This window comes from Argiope bruennichi, chromosome 5 (assembly GCF_947563725.1).
Source record: "Argiope bruennichi chromosome 5, qqArgBrue1.1, whole genome shotgun sequence".
Classification (NCBI taxonomy): domain Eukaryota; kingdom Metazoa; phylum Arthropoda; class Arachnida; order Araneae; family Araneidae; genus Argiope; species Argiope bruennichi.
This window is the reverse complement of record NC_079155.1, coordinates 128,168,082-128,183,699: the sequence shown is the minus strand read 5'-3', so window position 1 is coordinate 128,183,699 and position 15,618 is coordinate 128,168,082. Positions and strand designations below refer to the sequence as shown.

At 29.3% G+C, this 15,618-nt stretch overlaps 2 protein-coding genes across 2 annotated transcripts in view; one reads left to right on the top strand and one right to left on the bottom strand.

Moving 5' to 3' along the window:
- LOC129969572 (nuclear pore complex protein Nup133-like) overlaps nt 1–3,873 on the bottom strand; it is an 83,534-nt gene extending 79,661 nt beyond the window's left edge. Inside the window, exons 1-2 of the mRNA XM_056084203.1 lie at nt 3,602–3,873; nt 3,132–3,262 (exon numbers count right to left, since the gene is read on the bottom strand). Of these exons, the coding sequence (XP_055940178.1) occupies nt 3,132–3,262; nt 3,602–3,708 (238 nt within the window). The 5' untranslated portion in view covers nt 3,709–3,873. The remainder of the gene's footprint in view (nt 1–3,131; nt 3,263–3,601) is intronic.
- Nucleotides 3,874–4,074: 201 nt separating this feature from the next.
- Nucleotides 4,075–14,136, top strand: LOC129969576 (28S ribosomal protein S33, mitochondrial-like). Its single transcript, XM_056084207.1, has 3 exons — nt 4,075–4,400; nt 5,672–5,791; nt 14,000–14,136. Exons 1-2 carry the CDS (start codon nt 4,177–4,179, stop codon nt 5,784–5,786), a joined length of 339 nt encoding a protein of 112 aa, XP_055940182.1. The 5' UTR covers nt 4,075–4,176; the 3' UTR covers nt 5,787–5,791; nt 14,000–14,136.
- Nucleotides 14,137–15,618: the final 1,482 nt, after the last annotated feature.

The following is a 15,618-nucleotide window of genomic DNA, read 5'->3' as shown; positions in this document are numbered from 1 at the left end:
TGCACATAACTATATACAATGGCAAAGACGAACAGCGATAAATATGTTAACACACAGCAAGATCACATGATAGCATCAAACTCATACAATTTTGATATTGATTAAAATAAAATAATAAAGAAACTAATCCACACTTTTTAGTGAATATACTAATAAAAAAAAATTGAAAAATTCTGATCTAGAGAAAATCATGCTACACTAAATTGATTCTTAAAAGAATAACATTAAGTAAAGTATTTTTATAATCATGCAAGAGCAGTAATTTTTAAACACATTATAACGTTAAGGCATACACCTTAGTACTTAAGAAATAAACTATCATCTAAATACAATTAAATAAAATGTTCAATAATATCTTAGATACTGTCTAAATACTTATATTTGAGAGTAAATCTTTCACAAAGGAATATCACATTCCAATCTAAGGTCAAATCAATATACATTCTTCCAAATGTATTATTATTCATAATAATAAAATATTTAATAACAGTACAAATGAAGTGGAGCAGGGGACTAGTTGGCAATGTTTTTTAAAAAATAAATATTTCTCAATTATATCTGCTTTTTCTTTAGCAAAATAACTATATATTCATTGTATATATATATAAAAAAAAAGGAGAAAGTTTTAATAATTTTAGTTTAATAAATATTTTTTCAAAACAAATCAGCTGTTACAACTTGCCACACTCTTGAAGCAAGTTGTAACAATAAAAAAAATATTTAAAAATATCCTTTGTTAACATCCTTTTATTTATTAAAATAATAAAGACATCTGCAAGCATTATTTGGCATAGTGACAATAAATGATATCAAGTGGTTTATAGCAAAATAAATTATTAATAAGATTATTTAGACAATCAACATAAAAATCTTTAACAAAATTGCAACTGAAACAAACGACAAATCATTATCTTTCTGAAATTTGAAAATTAAGTATTATATATATTCTTCCTCATCAGAATTGATCAGATATTTTATTTTCATTCCATATTCTAAAAAAGGCATATTGTAAATGCCAAAGCTTACAGCACTCTGATACCAACTTCCTTACTTCCAATGGAAATGATCCAAATTTTAGCAAAGATTTAGCAAGATATTTTCTCTTCTTCTGTAGATGTAAATACTTAGCCTATCCAAAAGAATTATGAACATTTTGCTTTTTTTTAAATACATTTATGCGAAGGCACTTGATATATATTGAATAATTTGGCTGCAATCCTAATATTTTTTTTAAGACTTTTGATTGCAGCCAACTATAAGCCTATTCAGATTTCTTTTAATAATTTCTTATTCGAAAGAAAGAAAGAAAATTGTTCCTCACTGCAAGAAAATAACTACATATTATCATCCAAATATATAATTTGTTCTATAATTACTTTCATTTCCTCCATTATTTTCTTCGATGTGCAATGCAATTATGATTTTGGTTTGACATGCTTTAATGTGATAGACATCTACTTTATATATACATCCAGAGGTTGTCCAAAATAATGGAAAACTCTTATAAAAAGAAGCATTTTATACCTACTATGGTGTTGGACCATTACTGCTAATTAAAACTGCTTAAATCCTCCTTGAAGTGGACATATACAAGTTCTGCATGATGGTAAGTGAAATGGTGTACCATCCCTCAAACAGAAACTGCTCTAACTCCCAGAGAGATGCAGGAGGAAGATCTCACTCTTTATTCCAAAACAGACCACAAGGCTCTATGATGTTCAAATCTGATAATTGGGCAGGTTACGGAAAGTAGGTAACTGAATCTTCATGTTCCCCAAAGCACGATTGAACAGTTTGACAATGGTAAATCAGAGAATTATCTCCTTGATAAGTGCAATCTCAAGATGGAAAGAATGTCTGCGCCGTAGAATACAGTTGGTTGGCCATAAGAATGGTATAGTCATTGCTAGTGACATGCCCTGGCAAAAGAGCCTACTACAAACCACAAGATGAAGCCTCAAACCATTACAGAACTATTCCCATACTTCACTGTAGAAAGGAGGCATTCTGGGTTGTAGGTTTCTACAGGGGCTCACCACATATAAACCCGTGGTGGGGAATAGGGTGAAACTAGATTCATCAGAAAAAAATATATGCTTTCATTGATCTGCAGTGTAAGTTTTATGGTCCTTGCACCACTGTATTCAACGTTTTCAATTTACATCTGTCACAAGAAGTTTTGCAATCGAAGCTCAGAGTATTTTGTTTATGCAGTTTCCTTTGAACTATATGGGTTGATACAAGGTTCTGTAGATGATTATTAAGCTCAACAGTCACTTTTGCTGTCATGGTCTTTTTTCTGGTACTCACGATTCTTTTAATGCCCACCTTCTCTCGCAGTCAATTTGGTTATTCTTCTGCAGTTTGTTCTAGCAAATGTTGTTTAGTCATGATTGTTGCAACCTTCAACACGGTACCTATTGATACCCCCAACAGAGATCTGTGGTTATCAATGTACCAACCAGGCAGGCTCCCATTACCTGCTCACTTTGGAGCTCTGACAAGTCTCTCATTTTATCTTCACCCAAAACGAAGTTAAGTAAATGATGATGTACAATATACTCGCACACATCCTTGGGACTATAGGCAACAATGCAGTACAAAAACTGGTAGTTACACATTTAGTCTCACCTACACTATAGCATATGAAAGTAACTGTTTCCAGCAAACCTTTTCCATTATTTTGGACAACTTCACTTCAAGTTTCACTATTTCTTTTTTGCAACTAAATTTATAAAGTTTTATTCTATTCCTCAATATCAAGTTGAAATCAACAGTAATTTGAGGCAAAGCTACTAAAGAGCAAGGACACATCTTAAAAATCATTGCAAAATTATGTTGAATTAATTATCTTCAAAGTGGTTTAAATTGTAAGTTTTCAAGCATAATGTTAAAACTTATAAAAACGGAGATTTGATTATTTATTCAGAAACAAAATTTAATGATTTACAAACAAAACTGAAACATGGGGAGAATAATATTAATAGTAATTTCAACTTGAAAAATTTATTATAAAAGACTATTTTAGATGGATTTCCAATATTGAAGTATATTCGGGCAACTTAAATGGTATAATCAATAAAATTAAGAATGCATAGCAAAATCAAATATCTATATCCATTAATACATACTATCTGCTACAGTTATCGCTTCAGTAACCAGAACAGGTAATGTCGATCCATAGCATTCAAATAAATGATTTGATGGATCTTCAAGATGAGAGTTCATAAAGCTTTGTCCAAATGAGGAATTTCGAGAAACACTGAAAAAAAATTATATGTTTAATATTTTAAAACTGCCAATCCTTATTTTTACCCATAAAAACAGTATTTATATAAAGAGCAGTTCCTTTTACTTTGGATTAACCTGTAGAAATTCCGTTTGAAGTTACTGTTTTCAACTGAGATTATATACAATTAATTTGTCAATTAACCATACTTTCTATATTATTTTTACAATCAGAAGCATTATTGATCCCCGCCAAAGAGTCAATAAACAAACAGAAATGTACAAAAGATAGCAAATTTTCAAAGATAAATTTTCTAAATTTAATTAAAATAAAAATATGTACTGTAAAGTTAATATAGAATAAAATATATACTTGGAATTCAAAGACCGCCGTAAAAAAGGTGAAATATACGGGCTAGATTTCATATGTTTTTGTCCTTTAACAGCTGAAACCGGCGTTTTCGAGAACGGTGAAAACATGTTTATAATAAAGCGGAATAATAATTTAAAATAAAATTGTGTGTTTCTAATACTTAAAGAATTTATGAAATTATCGAAACTGATCAAATGCACTTTAGCACATCAACTTATACATTCTTGATTGAATTTTCTAAATTGCCTCCTGCTCAGCTAAAAAAACACGGTTATGAAGAGTATCATGAGAAATGCCTCATTTTTGTAAATAGTATTTCTTAATTGTTAACTTATATTTAATTGAATTTCTACATTGATGGCTTGAAAATATATAATATTGGGTAAATAAAATAAATTATATTAATCATGTCTTGTCTGCAGCTTAGTGCTATTTACTACAATCCATGAAAATGTTTTTAGAATTTGGCATCATGAGTCGCGTTGTATGTTTGTTTATTTTTGGTGTCTTGTATTTTGCAATGTTGATTTGAGAACTTTTATTTAAAAATATATTTATTTTATTTGAAAATAAAAATGCAGTTCGTACCAGGTATGTCAAATTATGCATTTCGCATGACTCGCCTCAGTAATAGAATTTTTGGTGAAGTTGCTAGACCTACAAATGGTAAGTCAACTAAAGTAGTTCGCCTAATGCAAAAAAAGCCGGCCGATTTAGATCCTTACATTGTTAATTACTACCCACCTCATGAAGAATATTCAAAATTGGTACGAATTTTGAGAGAACATGGACTTTTTAGGTGAGATAGTTTTCTCTATTACAAGATTGTGCAAACTTATTTATTTATAATATTATCAAAAGGTGATGAATAAATTTTTGACATTTGCAAGTATATAAAAATTTTAAATCCATACTTACGAATGGAATTATGTTGATTAAGAATATAAATACTAGCAAAAGATTTATAAATGCTTGAAAACAAGTAATTTCATAAATTTGAAAATAAAATATCTAAAATTTGACAAAGATCTTTAATTTTGTTGAAAAGACCACACAATATTATTTATTAAACCATTGCATTTTTAAGTTATAGCATTCAAAATCAAACCATTTATGTATTTGTGCAAATTGTATTGTGCCTCTTTAGTTTTCGGTAATACTGTGTAGTTAAGGCTAATAATCAGAATCATTCAGCTTTGAGCAGGAATATTGAAAATCATTAGCAAACCATATTAAATAATAAATTAAATCTCAGTGTACATCACAATTATCAAATGTAGCAAATTATTTTAATTCTTATACATAAAAATAGTTTGTCTTAATTTTTATACAGTTTGATTTAATTATGAAGACGTAAAAGTTGTTCTTATTGCATAGATATACTTTAATGATATATTTTTCAAATTTCATGATGCACTGAAGTTTTAAATTTTTAAACAGTTGTTTGTTCTTATTGAATACAGACGCTGTTTTAACATCTGAACTATTTTTCTTTTTTATTGTGTAATTGAATGACAACTTTCATTCTGAAAATTTGTCTTACTGATTCAATTAAGAATACACAGAATACTTTAGAAGTTTGTGGATTATGTGTGATTTTTATATCAAATTATAACATTTTTGAATGATTTGATTACAGCTTATAATTTTGAAGTGATAATTCAATGCACATGATGCATAAAGATTAAGGAATTATTATTTTCGTAATTTAGTTCTGAAATTAAAAAACATTTATTTCAAGATTCTGTAATATGTGTAGCATATATTATAAGATTAAGGAATAAAATTAAAGTAACAATAAAATAAAAAGAATTTCTCTTTTTTAATGCATTAATGAAATTGCATTTTAAAATTTAAGGAACTGTATCTGAATAGGAATAATAGATAAAATGTAATTGCAGAATTATAATACATAATTCATAAAATATTTTGATTGGTCCATTGAAAAATTACTTTTTTGAGATTGCATTATGATAATCATGTTCTTAATTGAGATTTTTTTATTAAATTTTATTTTAAATATGACTTTCAATATTACTGCGTAATTATAATATTAATTTTTGCTTATAGAGATGAGCATCTAGATTTCAAAGAAGAAATGGTTCGTCAAAAGATTTTGCGGGGTAAAGTGAAGCCTAAACCTGGACAGGGAAAGAGAGCGAAAGCTAAGGAACTTCTGAATTAACATAAGTAAGGAAATGAATGAAAATTTAATCTTTAACCCTAGAATGCTACCCTTTAGTATACTCACGGGAAGGGTAACGATTCGTCTGGCAGACGAAGTATGCATAGGCGCTTTTAAAACCTAAGTTAAAATCAAAATAAAACAAAAAATATACTACCTGTAGCTGTTTCTAGGCCTTTTAAACTTCATTTAACCAAAAAAAAAATCATTTATTCATTTTCAGAACAATCTTTACAAACATTAGCACGGTGATCTCCGCACATTGCTCTTGTACAACTTTGACAAAAAAAGCGGGTCATTCTTCGCAGCTTATAAGGGCAAAATGCACAAATTTTTCTTTTGTTACTTTCATTTGTTTTCGGAGTTTCACAGACCATGTCTATTTTTAAAAGTTCGCTAATAATTGTTCTTGTAGAACGAGGTAAAGTAGGCGCATCCAAACGCTTCTTCATCCATGGAGCAAGAAGATCTTCACTTAACTTTACTGCAAACTTTTTTCTGGACATCACTTTTTCTGATTTTCTAGTCATGTTGTGGCCATAGAAAACATGTGAATTTACTAAACTGATATTAATAATATCGTAAAATACACAAAAAGGCCATCGACGTGTCTTCCTGCTGCATGACATGTTGCTACACATCTGGTCCAATATGTCAACAGCTTCTTTTGTGGAATTATAGAATTCTATTATTTCAGGTTTTTTACTTTCTTTATTTACATATGGTTTTTCATAGAATGTAGAAAGCAGGATAACACACTTATTTGGCTTTGTTTTGTAGGACAGTAGAGTTTTGGCTTGGTCAAAACAACACATTCCCGTTCCGACACTTCTAGAACGCAACTGTAAAAGTTCTGGAGGAATTTCCTTTTTATTTTTTCTTACAGTTCCCACAATTGATAAATTAATTGGGCTATTTAAAAGATTATCTGCTGAAGGTATCGATGTAAACCAATTGTCCATCGTAACATTTCTGTTGGTCCCTTGAATGGGTCTTGTTAATTCTTCAACGAAATACTTTGCCAATGGAATGTCTTTGGTTTCAACACTCTTTCCTAAAAAAGGTATGGCATAATCATATAGTTCGTCCCTACATCGCAGAGCATTACTATTTTTATGCCATATTTTGCAGGCTTATTTGGTATGTACATTTTAAAGGGACATCTTCCACGAAATGCTATTAACTGCTCATCAATCGTAACATATGATCCTAGTTTATAAAAATCTGTACAACGCCTGATAAATTTTTCCCAAATCTCTCTGAATGGTGCAAATTTATCTTTTTTTTTTTCTTTCTTCTCTGGTTTCTTTTGAGTCAAAACGAAGGCAGTTCAACAGAAAACGGAATCTCACTTCACTCATTTCACCTCTGTACCGCTGACCACATAATGTTGTATCAAATAACTTATTTGTTGCTAAATGATTATTTTTCATAGCCGCTGATAAAACCAATAATCCCAATAAAGCTTTAATTTCATCAATGCAGGTTTCCGTAAAAGAAGAATGTTTTTCAGCATAGTGTTCTTTTTGTCTTTTGATTTCAGAATTTGTATGAAAAACAATTATTTCCAATATTTCTGAAGTAAAAAAATGTGTAAAAGAATCCAAAGGTGTGAAAAGTTCTTTTGCTGAGTCCGTTGGTCCTTGAATGAAATGAATAATGTTGCGTAAGGCTGTCCTTCTATTACTTGATTTGGGAATAGACGACCATTTTGACTTATCTTTAGCAGTGAGCTGAATTTTTCCAGGGTATACAATAGATTTGTCGCAGGACTTTAAAAACTCTAGAATATTTCCAACCATATCACTTGTTTCTGGAACATTGTGCTTTCGTTTTTTAGACTTCGATTTCAACCTCATGTTATCAACTTCTGTATTTTTCTCGAGCATTGTCTCTTCTTCAACTTTATTTTCAAGCAAATTATTTTCTATTTCATCTCTGTCACTATCTGTGAAATCACTGTTTTCCACTTCAATGTAATCTTCAGTTTCCGATTCATCAGAAAAAGTAGAAATTTCTTCATCACTTAGTTCTTTTAATACCTCCCGAATTGCATCAGGTCTACCCCAAAAATTTTCACAACGAAAACGCTTTGACATCTTAACAGTAGCAAAGAAATAAAACTAAGTCCTTATCTAAAAAGCTAACTTGACTGCTAACCATTCGTCTGCGAGACGAACATTGCTGCAAATGTGGCACTTGCTGAAAAGTTTTGATAACAAGGAATGTGTGCACGTGTAGCAGTCAAGTTCACATAAAGGTACTGAGGGGTATGTCCCATTTCCTGTTATAGGGGCGCCCAGAGAAAGACATTTGTAAGTCACTTCGTCCAAGAGACGAATGAGTAGCATTCTAGGGTTAAAAGTAACTGTGTTCATCTCATTTCATTAACTATTTGTATTTAATGTTATAGAATCAGAAGATAACAATATGTTGGAAGTCTGCTAAATTGTATATTATCCATATATCACTTTGGAATGGTTGGTCTGTAACTTAGATACTAAGCTATTTATTATTATAAAAGAAATAGATCTTTGTAGGGGATTGATGTTGGATGTGAGGTTAGTAGATTAGATGGTTTTGGATCTTGTTTGTGTTGCAGCTGCTTTCATTTTTTTAATTGTGTTTTTCTTTCACTTATTTTTTTAGCAAAATCCTTATACTTTGAGATCAGGTAGATAGTTCAGAATTTGCAGGCTTTAAGGATGGTTGGGGGTTGAAAACATTTAGTGTTGTGGAACTGGGGCTTGGCTGAAATTTCAGATTTGATCTAAGTCAGTAACTCCACCAGTGTCCTATATATCAAACTTGTTGGAGCTCAAGTTGATCATTCAGTAAACCTAAATGCTGAGGTAGGATGAGGTTATCATTATAAATACTTTCCTGCAGAACAAGATTTTCTTGAAGGAACTGAAAGCTTACCTTAATGAAACAAATTAATTAAAATGAATGCTTGTTTTTATAAATTTTTTATAGTTGTAATATTTGCAATAACAAAAAAATATTTTAACATTCTCTGCATTTAATAAATAATCTATGTAACACTGCCTAACTTTAAATTTTAGGAAAGTTGATATTGATACTGAATTATAAATTAATATGTAAAAACTAATTAAACTAATTTCTGTCTGTAGCTAGATGTCTTTCTGTTTGCTCAATAGCAATCAGAATTCTCTGAATTCTTTGATTAGTAGTGTTTTAAAGAAAGCCTGTCAAATCTTAATGATGATTCAGCAAGTATTACCTAGATCTTTATTACTGCAACTCAAAATAGAGCCAATATTCAAGTTTGATGACTATTCAGGGTTTGCTAATGGAATAATATCAAATCTCAAAATATTTCTATCATACGTTAGAAAGCACCTATGGTTGGAAATTGATAGTAGCATGTATTGTTGAAAATTGATAGTGAAATGTATGTGCCTGACAGTGACTCTATTAATGAAACTTATTTGATTCCTTTATGTATAATGGGCAGAAACTCCATTTGAGTATTTCACCAGTGTCAAGTAAGTTGAAACATCCCATAGCTGAAAAACATTAATTGCAAATTTATGAATTATGTCCTTATGCTGTGCTCCTAATCAGTACTATTCAAGAATTGACAGGCAAGATATTTGTTCTTGGAGGAGGGCCCCCGTGCATGAATGGTATGTGGAAAGTCACCCTGGTGCTGTTTAATTGGGGTTGGCAACAGGCACGATCAGATAACTCTCACTAGATTTCGAAGTGGATACACTCGTGTACAACGTCATGTGATGAGCCACAAAGTTTATCCCCGTGTCCAAAATGCAATTCGACTCAAGCTGCTCCTGCCCACAATTTGGCTTGCATCGTTTTCACTAAAAGCCAGCTGCTCTCAAGTCCTGAGGCTGTGCTACATTGCTTGAAGGCGTTCAGTCTCATGGACCTGGTTTGATGTTACTGTCGACCAGATGGGATAAGCCACAACAACATGAATTGACAACTGGCACTTTATAAAAAAATTGCTTGCTTCCTATTGGGGGTTTTCCTCTAAGCCAAGTATGAATGAAATATTAATTGAAAAAACAGAGCAAGTGAATATTTTTGGAAATTATTAGTTAATTATTGCAGAAGCTTGTTTAAGGTAGATAGATACATCATTTACAGTGGAAATTAAATGTGTTTGACTAACTATTTTCCTTTAAGTTAAAATTCATATTTACCTCAGAATGAGAATATGTCCTGGACTTGATCTCTATTTATGGCAAATGCTGTAACTTTTGCAAGAAACTGAATAACTCAATGAAATGACAAAAATAACTGGTGATGCTAAGTATTGATTTTGTAGCAAATGTTCCTTAATTTTGTTTACCAGTGCAAGATGTTTGTTATTTTTGAAAGGTGATGATTAATTTTCCAGCATCCATTATCTAGAAACTAGTGGAATATATATATATATATATATATATATATATATATATATATATATATATATATATATATATATATATATATATATATATATATATATATTTGTGTGCTCTGAAGGTAGAAGGGGTGTAATAAGTTTGCTTGATAATTCATTGGAACATAAAAAAAAAAAAAAAAAAAAAAAAAAAAATCATTTTCATATTGAAAGAACGAGTGCCTTCAGGGCCTGCTAATCTTATCAGGACAAAAATTACTCTTAAATTTGGTATAAAATGACATTGGTTGAGAAAAAAAAACTTAAAGAAATTTTCCAAGTATTTCCAATCAAGGTACATTTTTAAAAAAATTCCTAATGGCAGACAATTAGAAGATCTAAGAAGATTTTATTCCTTTGTAGTCTAAATATTTAAAAAAAAAAAAAAAGATTCTGACTATTATATCGTATGGGAGAATATACCAAATAACTAGGAAGATATCTTTGCAATCTTTATTATGATCAGATTTTCACAGTAAAGGAAAACTACAAAGCAGAGTTAATGGTTTCCTTCAGTATCGCACCTAGTGTTTAAATAAATTCCTTATAAGAAGATACTTGTTGCTCTAGTTCTCGTGATGCAACATTAAGAAAATTTCATTAGTTTCTCTATGATTCCTTTGTTACATATATATATAATTGGTGAGGAATAAAATATCTGGTGGGTAAAAATCTTTGTCAAGTTCATAGATAACTCATTAATCTCTGAGAGGTGGAAATGGTGGAATCTGATTTTTCTTTTCCTGTATCTCCCTCATTACTGAAGATATAATGTTTTTCAAATATTGCATCTTCATAGTGAAAATTTTTTATAATAAGTGTTTTTCACTTATTGCAATGCTTTAGAAATTAAGATCTGAAAAGGGATTTTCAAACCTTAATTTTAACCTTTTTTTAAACTGTGCATTCGGAATCTGATTAAAAAGCTCTTATTACTGTCACTCTTCTCTGCCTTTTTCCTTGCAATGACTTTAGCCTTTTTGAAATCAGTTTCTATCTAATTTATTACAAAAGTTCAGACGATGATAAATAAATAATAGGTTTATTTTATTTATTGTTTCATTTGTTTTGAAGTTCCTTTATCAGATTTTAAAATTTAGATTAAAATTAGATTTTATGTCTTGTTAATGAGAAATGATGTCTCAGAAATTTCTTGCAATTGCATTTTATTTAGAAAAAGTAGTCTCTTGCAGCTGAAATTACATGCACCCAATGTTACAACCTGATTAATGTGTTCCATTTATGAAAAGTTTTTCCCAGGTGCCATTTAATTGGACTATTACCTGTTTATATCATCTAGGTTGCTGAATTGTTCTATATGAAAATTGCTATCCTGTATCAAAAACAAATGATAGTTAAATGGAACAATGTCTGAAGAAAAAAGACTTCCTCCTCCCAAAATAGCTAATTATCTCCTTGGCAGTCTTCATTATTGTCACTTTTGGGTCTGGTATTGTCATGAAGAGAGATCACTCGTTTTTGGTTTTTAGTATTTTATGCATGATTAGTGGATCTGCAACCATTTGCTTCTGGAATGAACACACTTTGGCTGTTCATAGTTTTGACATTTTTTTGAGAATTAAAAATGCACAAGACCAACTTTTTTCCACCAGACACAGAAATGTATTTTCTGCTGATGATTGTTTCATTTGACAACAAATGCCACAAAACTGACAAACAATATTTTCTTATTTGGCTGTAACATCCATTTCTTGATATGCGACATGGTGAATTTAAGCCCATACTCTGAATTATTGAGAAACTTTTGGGCATAACACATATGTGCTGATATATTCTATCAGTCTTTATGTTTTGAGTTGTTATTATTTATTTTTCTTTTACTCATTAATAGTTATTGTGAGTAACATAATTATAATAATTTATAATTCCTATATCCTTTACTTTTAAATTATTTTATAGATTTTTTGTAGTGAAGATACATAAAATTCTGTCATCTTAAATTTATATCTAATATTGGCATACATAAATATTTCTTTAGATATTGTATAAAACAGTCTTCTTACTTAAGTGATTTCAGTATTACTATTGAATAAATAACTTATTTTTTTACTTATGATCAAAATGTGTTTGAATCCAAGTGCATCTTAATTGTTTTATAGATTCTTAGTGGAATCAATATTGCAAATTTGGTAGCTTTAGGTCAATTAGTCCAGCCTATAGAGTACCAACACAAGCATACATATCTTTATTATAAGTAAAAATAAAGACTAACATGGCAGAGTCTTTCATGACTGAAATTTTATGGAGTGATAAATGTCAATATACAACAGAAGGAATTATCATACATTTTGTAGTCACTTTGGTGTAATCCTCATAAACATACTGTCTGTGAATATTCAAAATAAGAATGGCCTTAATTGGGCCATTCAGCTTTGATGAAGCTTTAACATCTACTAAATGTAATTTTCTTCTCTGAATCTGTATCCGATTATTTGGAGGAATCCATTTTCTTCTGAGATTTGACAAAATTAAGGTTTCAGATATTGATTTCTTATGGATTTAAATCCATAAGAATACTCCCTTTAAAATTATTTGAAAAATAAAGTATATAAAAAAAATAATTGTTGATTCTAACAGTATCATTATGGTTTATAATTTTGTTACACTATGTTCCAGAATGCACTAAAGGAATTTATTTCGTATTTACGTTATTGTATTTCATCACAGTGAAATTTTTTCTGCTATAGCAAATCCGATTTTTCCAAGCACATCATTATTTTTGTGCATGTGAAGGACGACAGAATGGGAAAGATCTATTCCAATCTATGCCAGTATGAGAATGTTGATTAATACTCTGGTTGAATCCTGTTGATTTCAATTCTGAAGTTGAATCCTTTGCAACTATCAGAATAGTACAAACTTTCTAATAATTGCATTAATTTTCTGTATGAACAAATGTTGCAGTAAAATGGCTCTGGTTGAATCCTGTTGATTTCAATTCTGAAGTTGAATGCTTTGCAACTATCAGAATAGTACAAATTTTCTAATAATTGCATTGATTTTCTATATGAACAAATGTTACAGTAAAATGGCTTTTATTTCAAGTTTTTAGAATTGCTGATTATTATCTCATTTTAAATATTTATTTTGTAAAAAAATATAATAATAATAATTAAGTTTTTCCATCATGGTTTTGTATGGAACAGACTGTATTATATTTTGTTATTATTTATGAGCAAATTGAATAACTATTTTATACTTTTTTATTAATTGTATAAACCAATAAAAAATTTACAATGACACTTTTATTTTCATCCAAAAATTTTACTTTTTAAATTCATTTTTAAAATTTGTATTTGATCCCCATTTAGATTAAGCAATGAAAATTTAATTAATTTTAATCATAAAAAATGGATTTATTTTTATCATGTGTTTTAGAGTGACAACTGATAGGACATGGGGACTATATAAAAACTTAGAATTTTTAACTTTTTCTGAAATACACTTGTTGATTCAAACAACTGAAAATATAATACTTTCTACTGTTCTTTCTATTCTATAATTCTTCATTTTTGTTTAAAATTGAAACTACATGTCTATCTTTAATGATTTAGAAATTAGTTCTGGACTGTGATAAGAGCGGATGCATTGTATATTTATTGATAAATACTTTTTCCCTTCTTAGTTATTGTTAATTAAGAAAAGAAATAAAACAATCTAAATGACATGATTAAATTAGAGTTTTCTCAAAAATGATTTCATTTTTTTTATTAGCAAACAAATTTCAAAAGAATTTATTTAATTATATTGTTTTTCATTTCAGATATGTTGCTGTTTTTTCTAAAAAATGTTTGAGAAATGTTGAGAGTTACTTTCATGTGCTATTTTTGTCCTGAAAGTTTAGAACTGTTTTTGAAATTCTGTATAATATCAATACAATTTATCCATAAGGTATATTTTTTATGTATATAATAAATGTTGTTGAACCATTTGTGTTTTATTTTTTCCTAACTGTAATTAATAATTTTGTAATTTCTGCTTACTTCTTTACATTAACCATTTAGCTGCTTTGCTTGGTAATGCATATGGCCAAGGAAGGTTAGTGTACTATGTTATTGTTTTGATGTTTCTGAAATTAATTTATTATTTTACCGAGAAATGACATTAATAAGCATTTTTTTTCTGCGTTTGAACGATTCTAATGCCATTATGTTCTTTTGTCATTTGCTTTTATCTTTATTCATTGACATATAAGAAATCTACAAAAAATACACTTTGCAATCAAACTATCTTAATAGTTTTCATGCATTTTTAAAAATTCCTCCTGAGTAGTTGGCAGATTTGTTTTTGAACTTTATAACCTTTAAACTTTGGTTATGAACTTTGAACCATGTAAAAAATATATCTGAGCTTAACTTTTAGTTCGAGTTATGAGAGCATTTAGAGAGCCAAATAGCATTTGATGAAAGAGAGGGGAAATGATTTTTGTTTCTCCCATTTTACAATAAAAACAAATAATTTAAAACTTTCAACTATAGTGTTATTCCTTGGGTCAATATTATTGCATGTACTTTCATAAAAATGACTAGCATATTCAGGAAGATAATAAATAATAATAATCCAAAAATTTCTCACAACTTTGTAAATCAGCATTTTATTTCTTACAAAATGCAAGATTTCAAACTAAATTGTACACTATGGTGGTCTGCTGGAATACTATTGTGATCAAAAAGTATATAATCTACTTCATCTATAATATATCTAAAGTAGATATTCTCAGAAAAGTTATCAAACATTCTTATGACTCATAAACATCTGGCAACAATGAGGATTTTATTTAATTTTCTCATCTGAAAATATATTTGACATTGGGGGTTTAAGAATTTTCATTTTGTTGATTTTCCTAAATGGTGAATATTATTACTCAAAAAGGTGTGTTAAGTTTGGTTTTTTGCAATAAAATTTCTGCAGCAAAAGCATATGAAATGTTCCAAAAACTTTTTAAAGACGTCTATTTATCAAAAATAATAGTATTTGTTTGGTATAAATAGTTTAAAAATTATATATAATTCATAGTAGGTGATCTGCTATCTGATAGAGCATAATACCTTTGCCTGATAAAAAGCTATTTGTAATTCTATTAAAACAATATTTGCGAAAAAAAATGAGGCCAGTCTGATGATAAAATCAACTGTGAGGCCACACCAAATAGTGAGTTTTGTTGAATGCTTTTGGATTTCTTGAACCTAGGGATTTTACAGAAATGTTGAGTGTTAACTGCCCCATTTAGATGATATTGGGATTTATCTCTCCACATAATCCTTTATCCTTCTTCAGAATCTACAGATTCAAAAGTATTAAGAAGTTGGTGCTTAGTATTAAGAAGTATTGTTTGACGTATTGTTATTTGCCATACCCGGCTTATATTGACTTTGCAGCTTT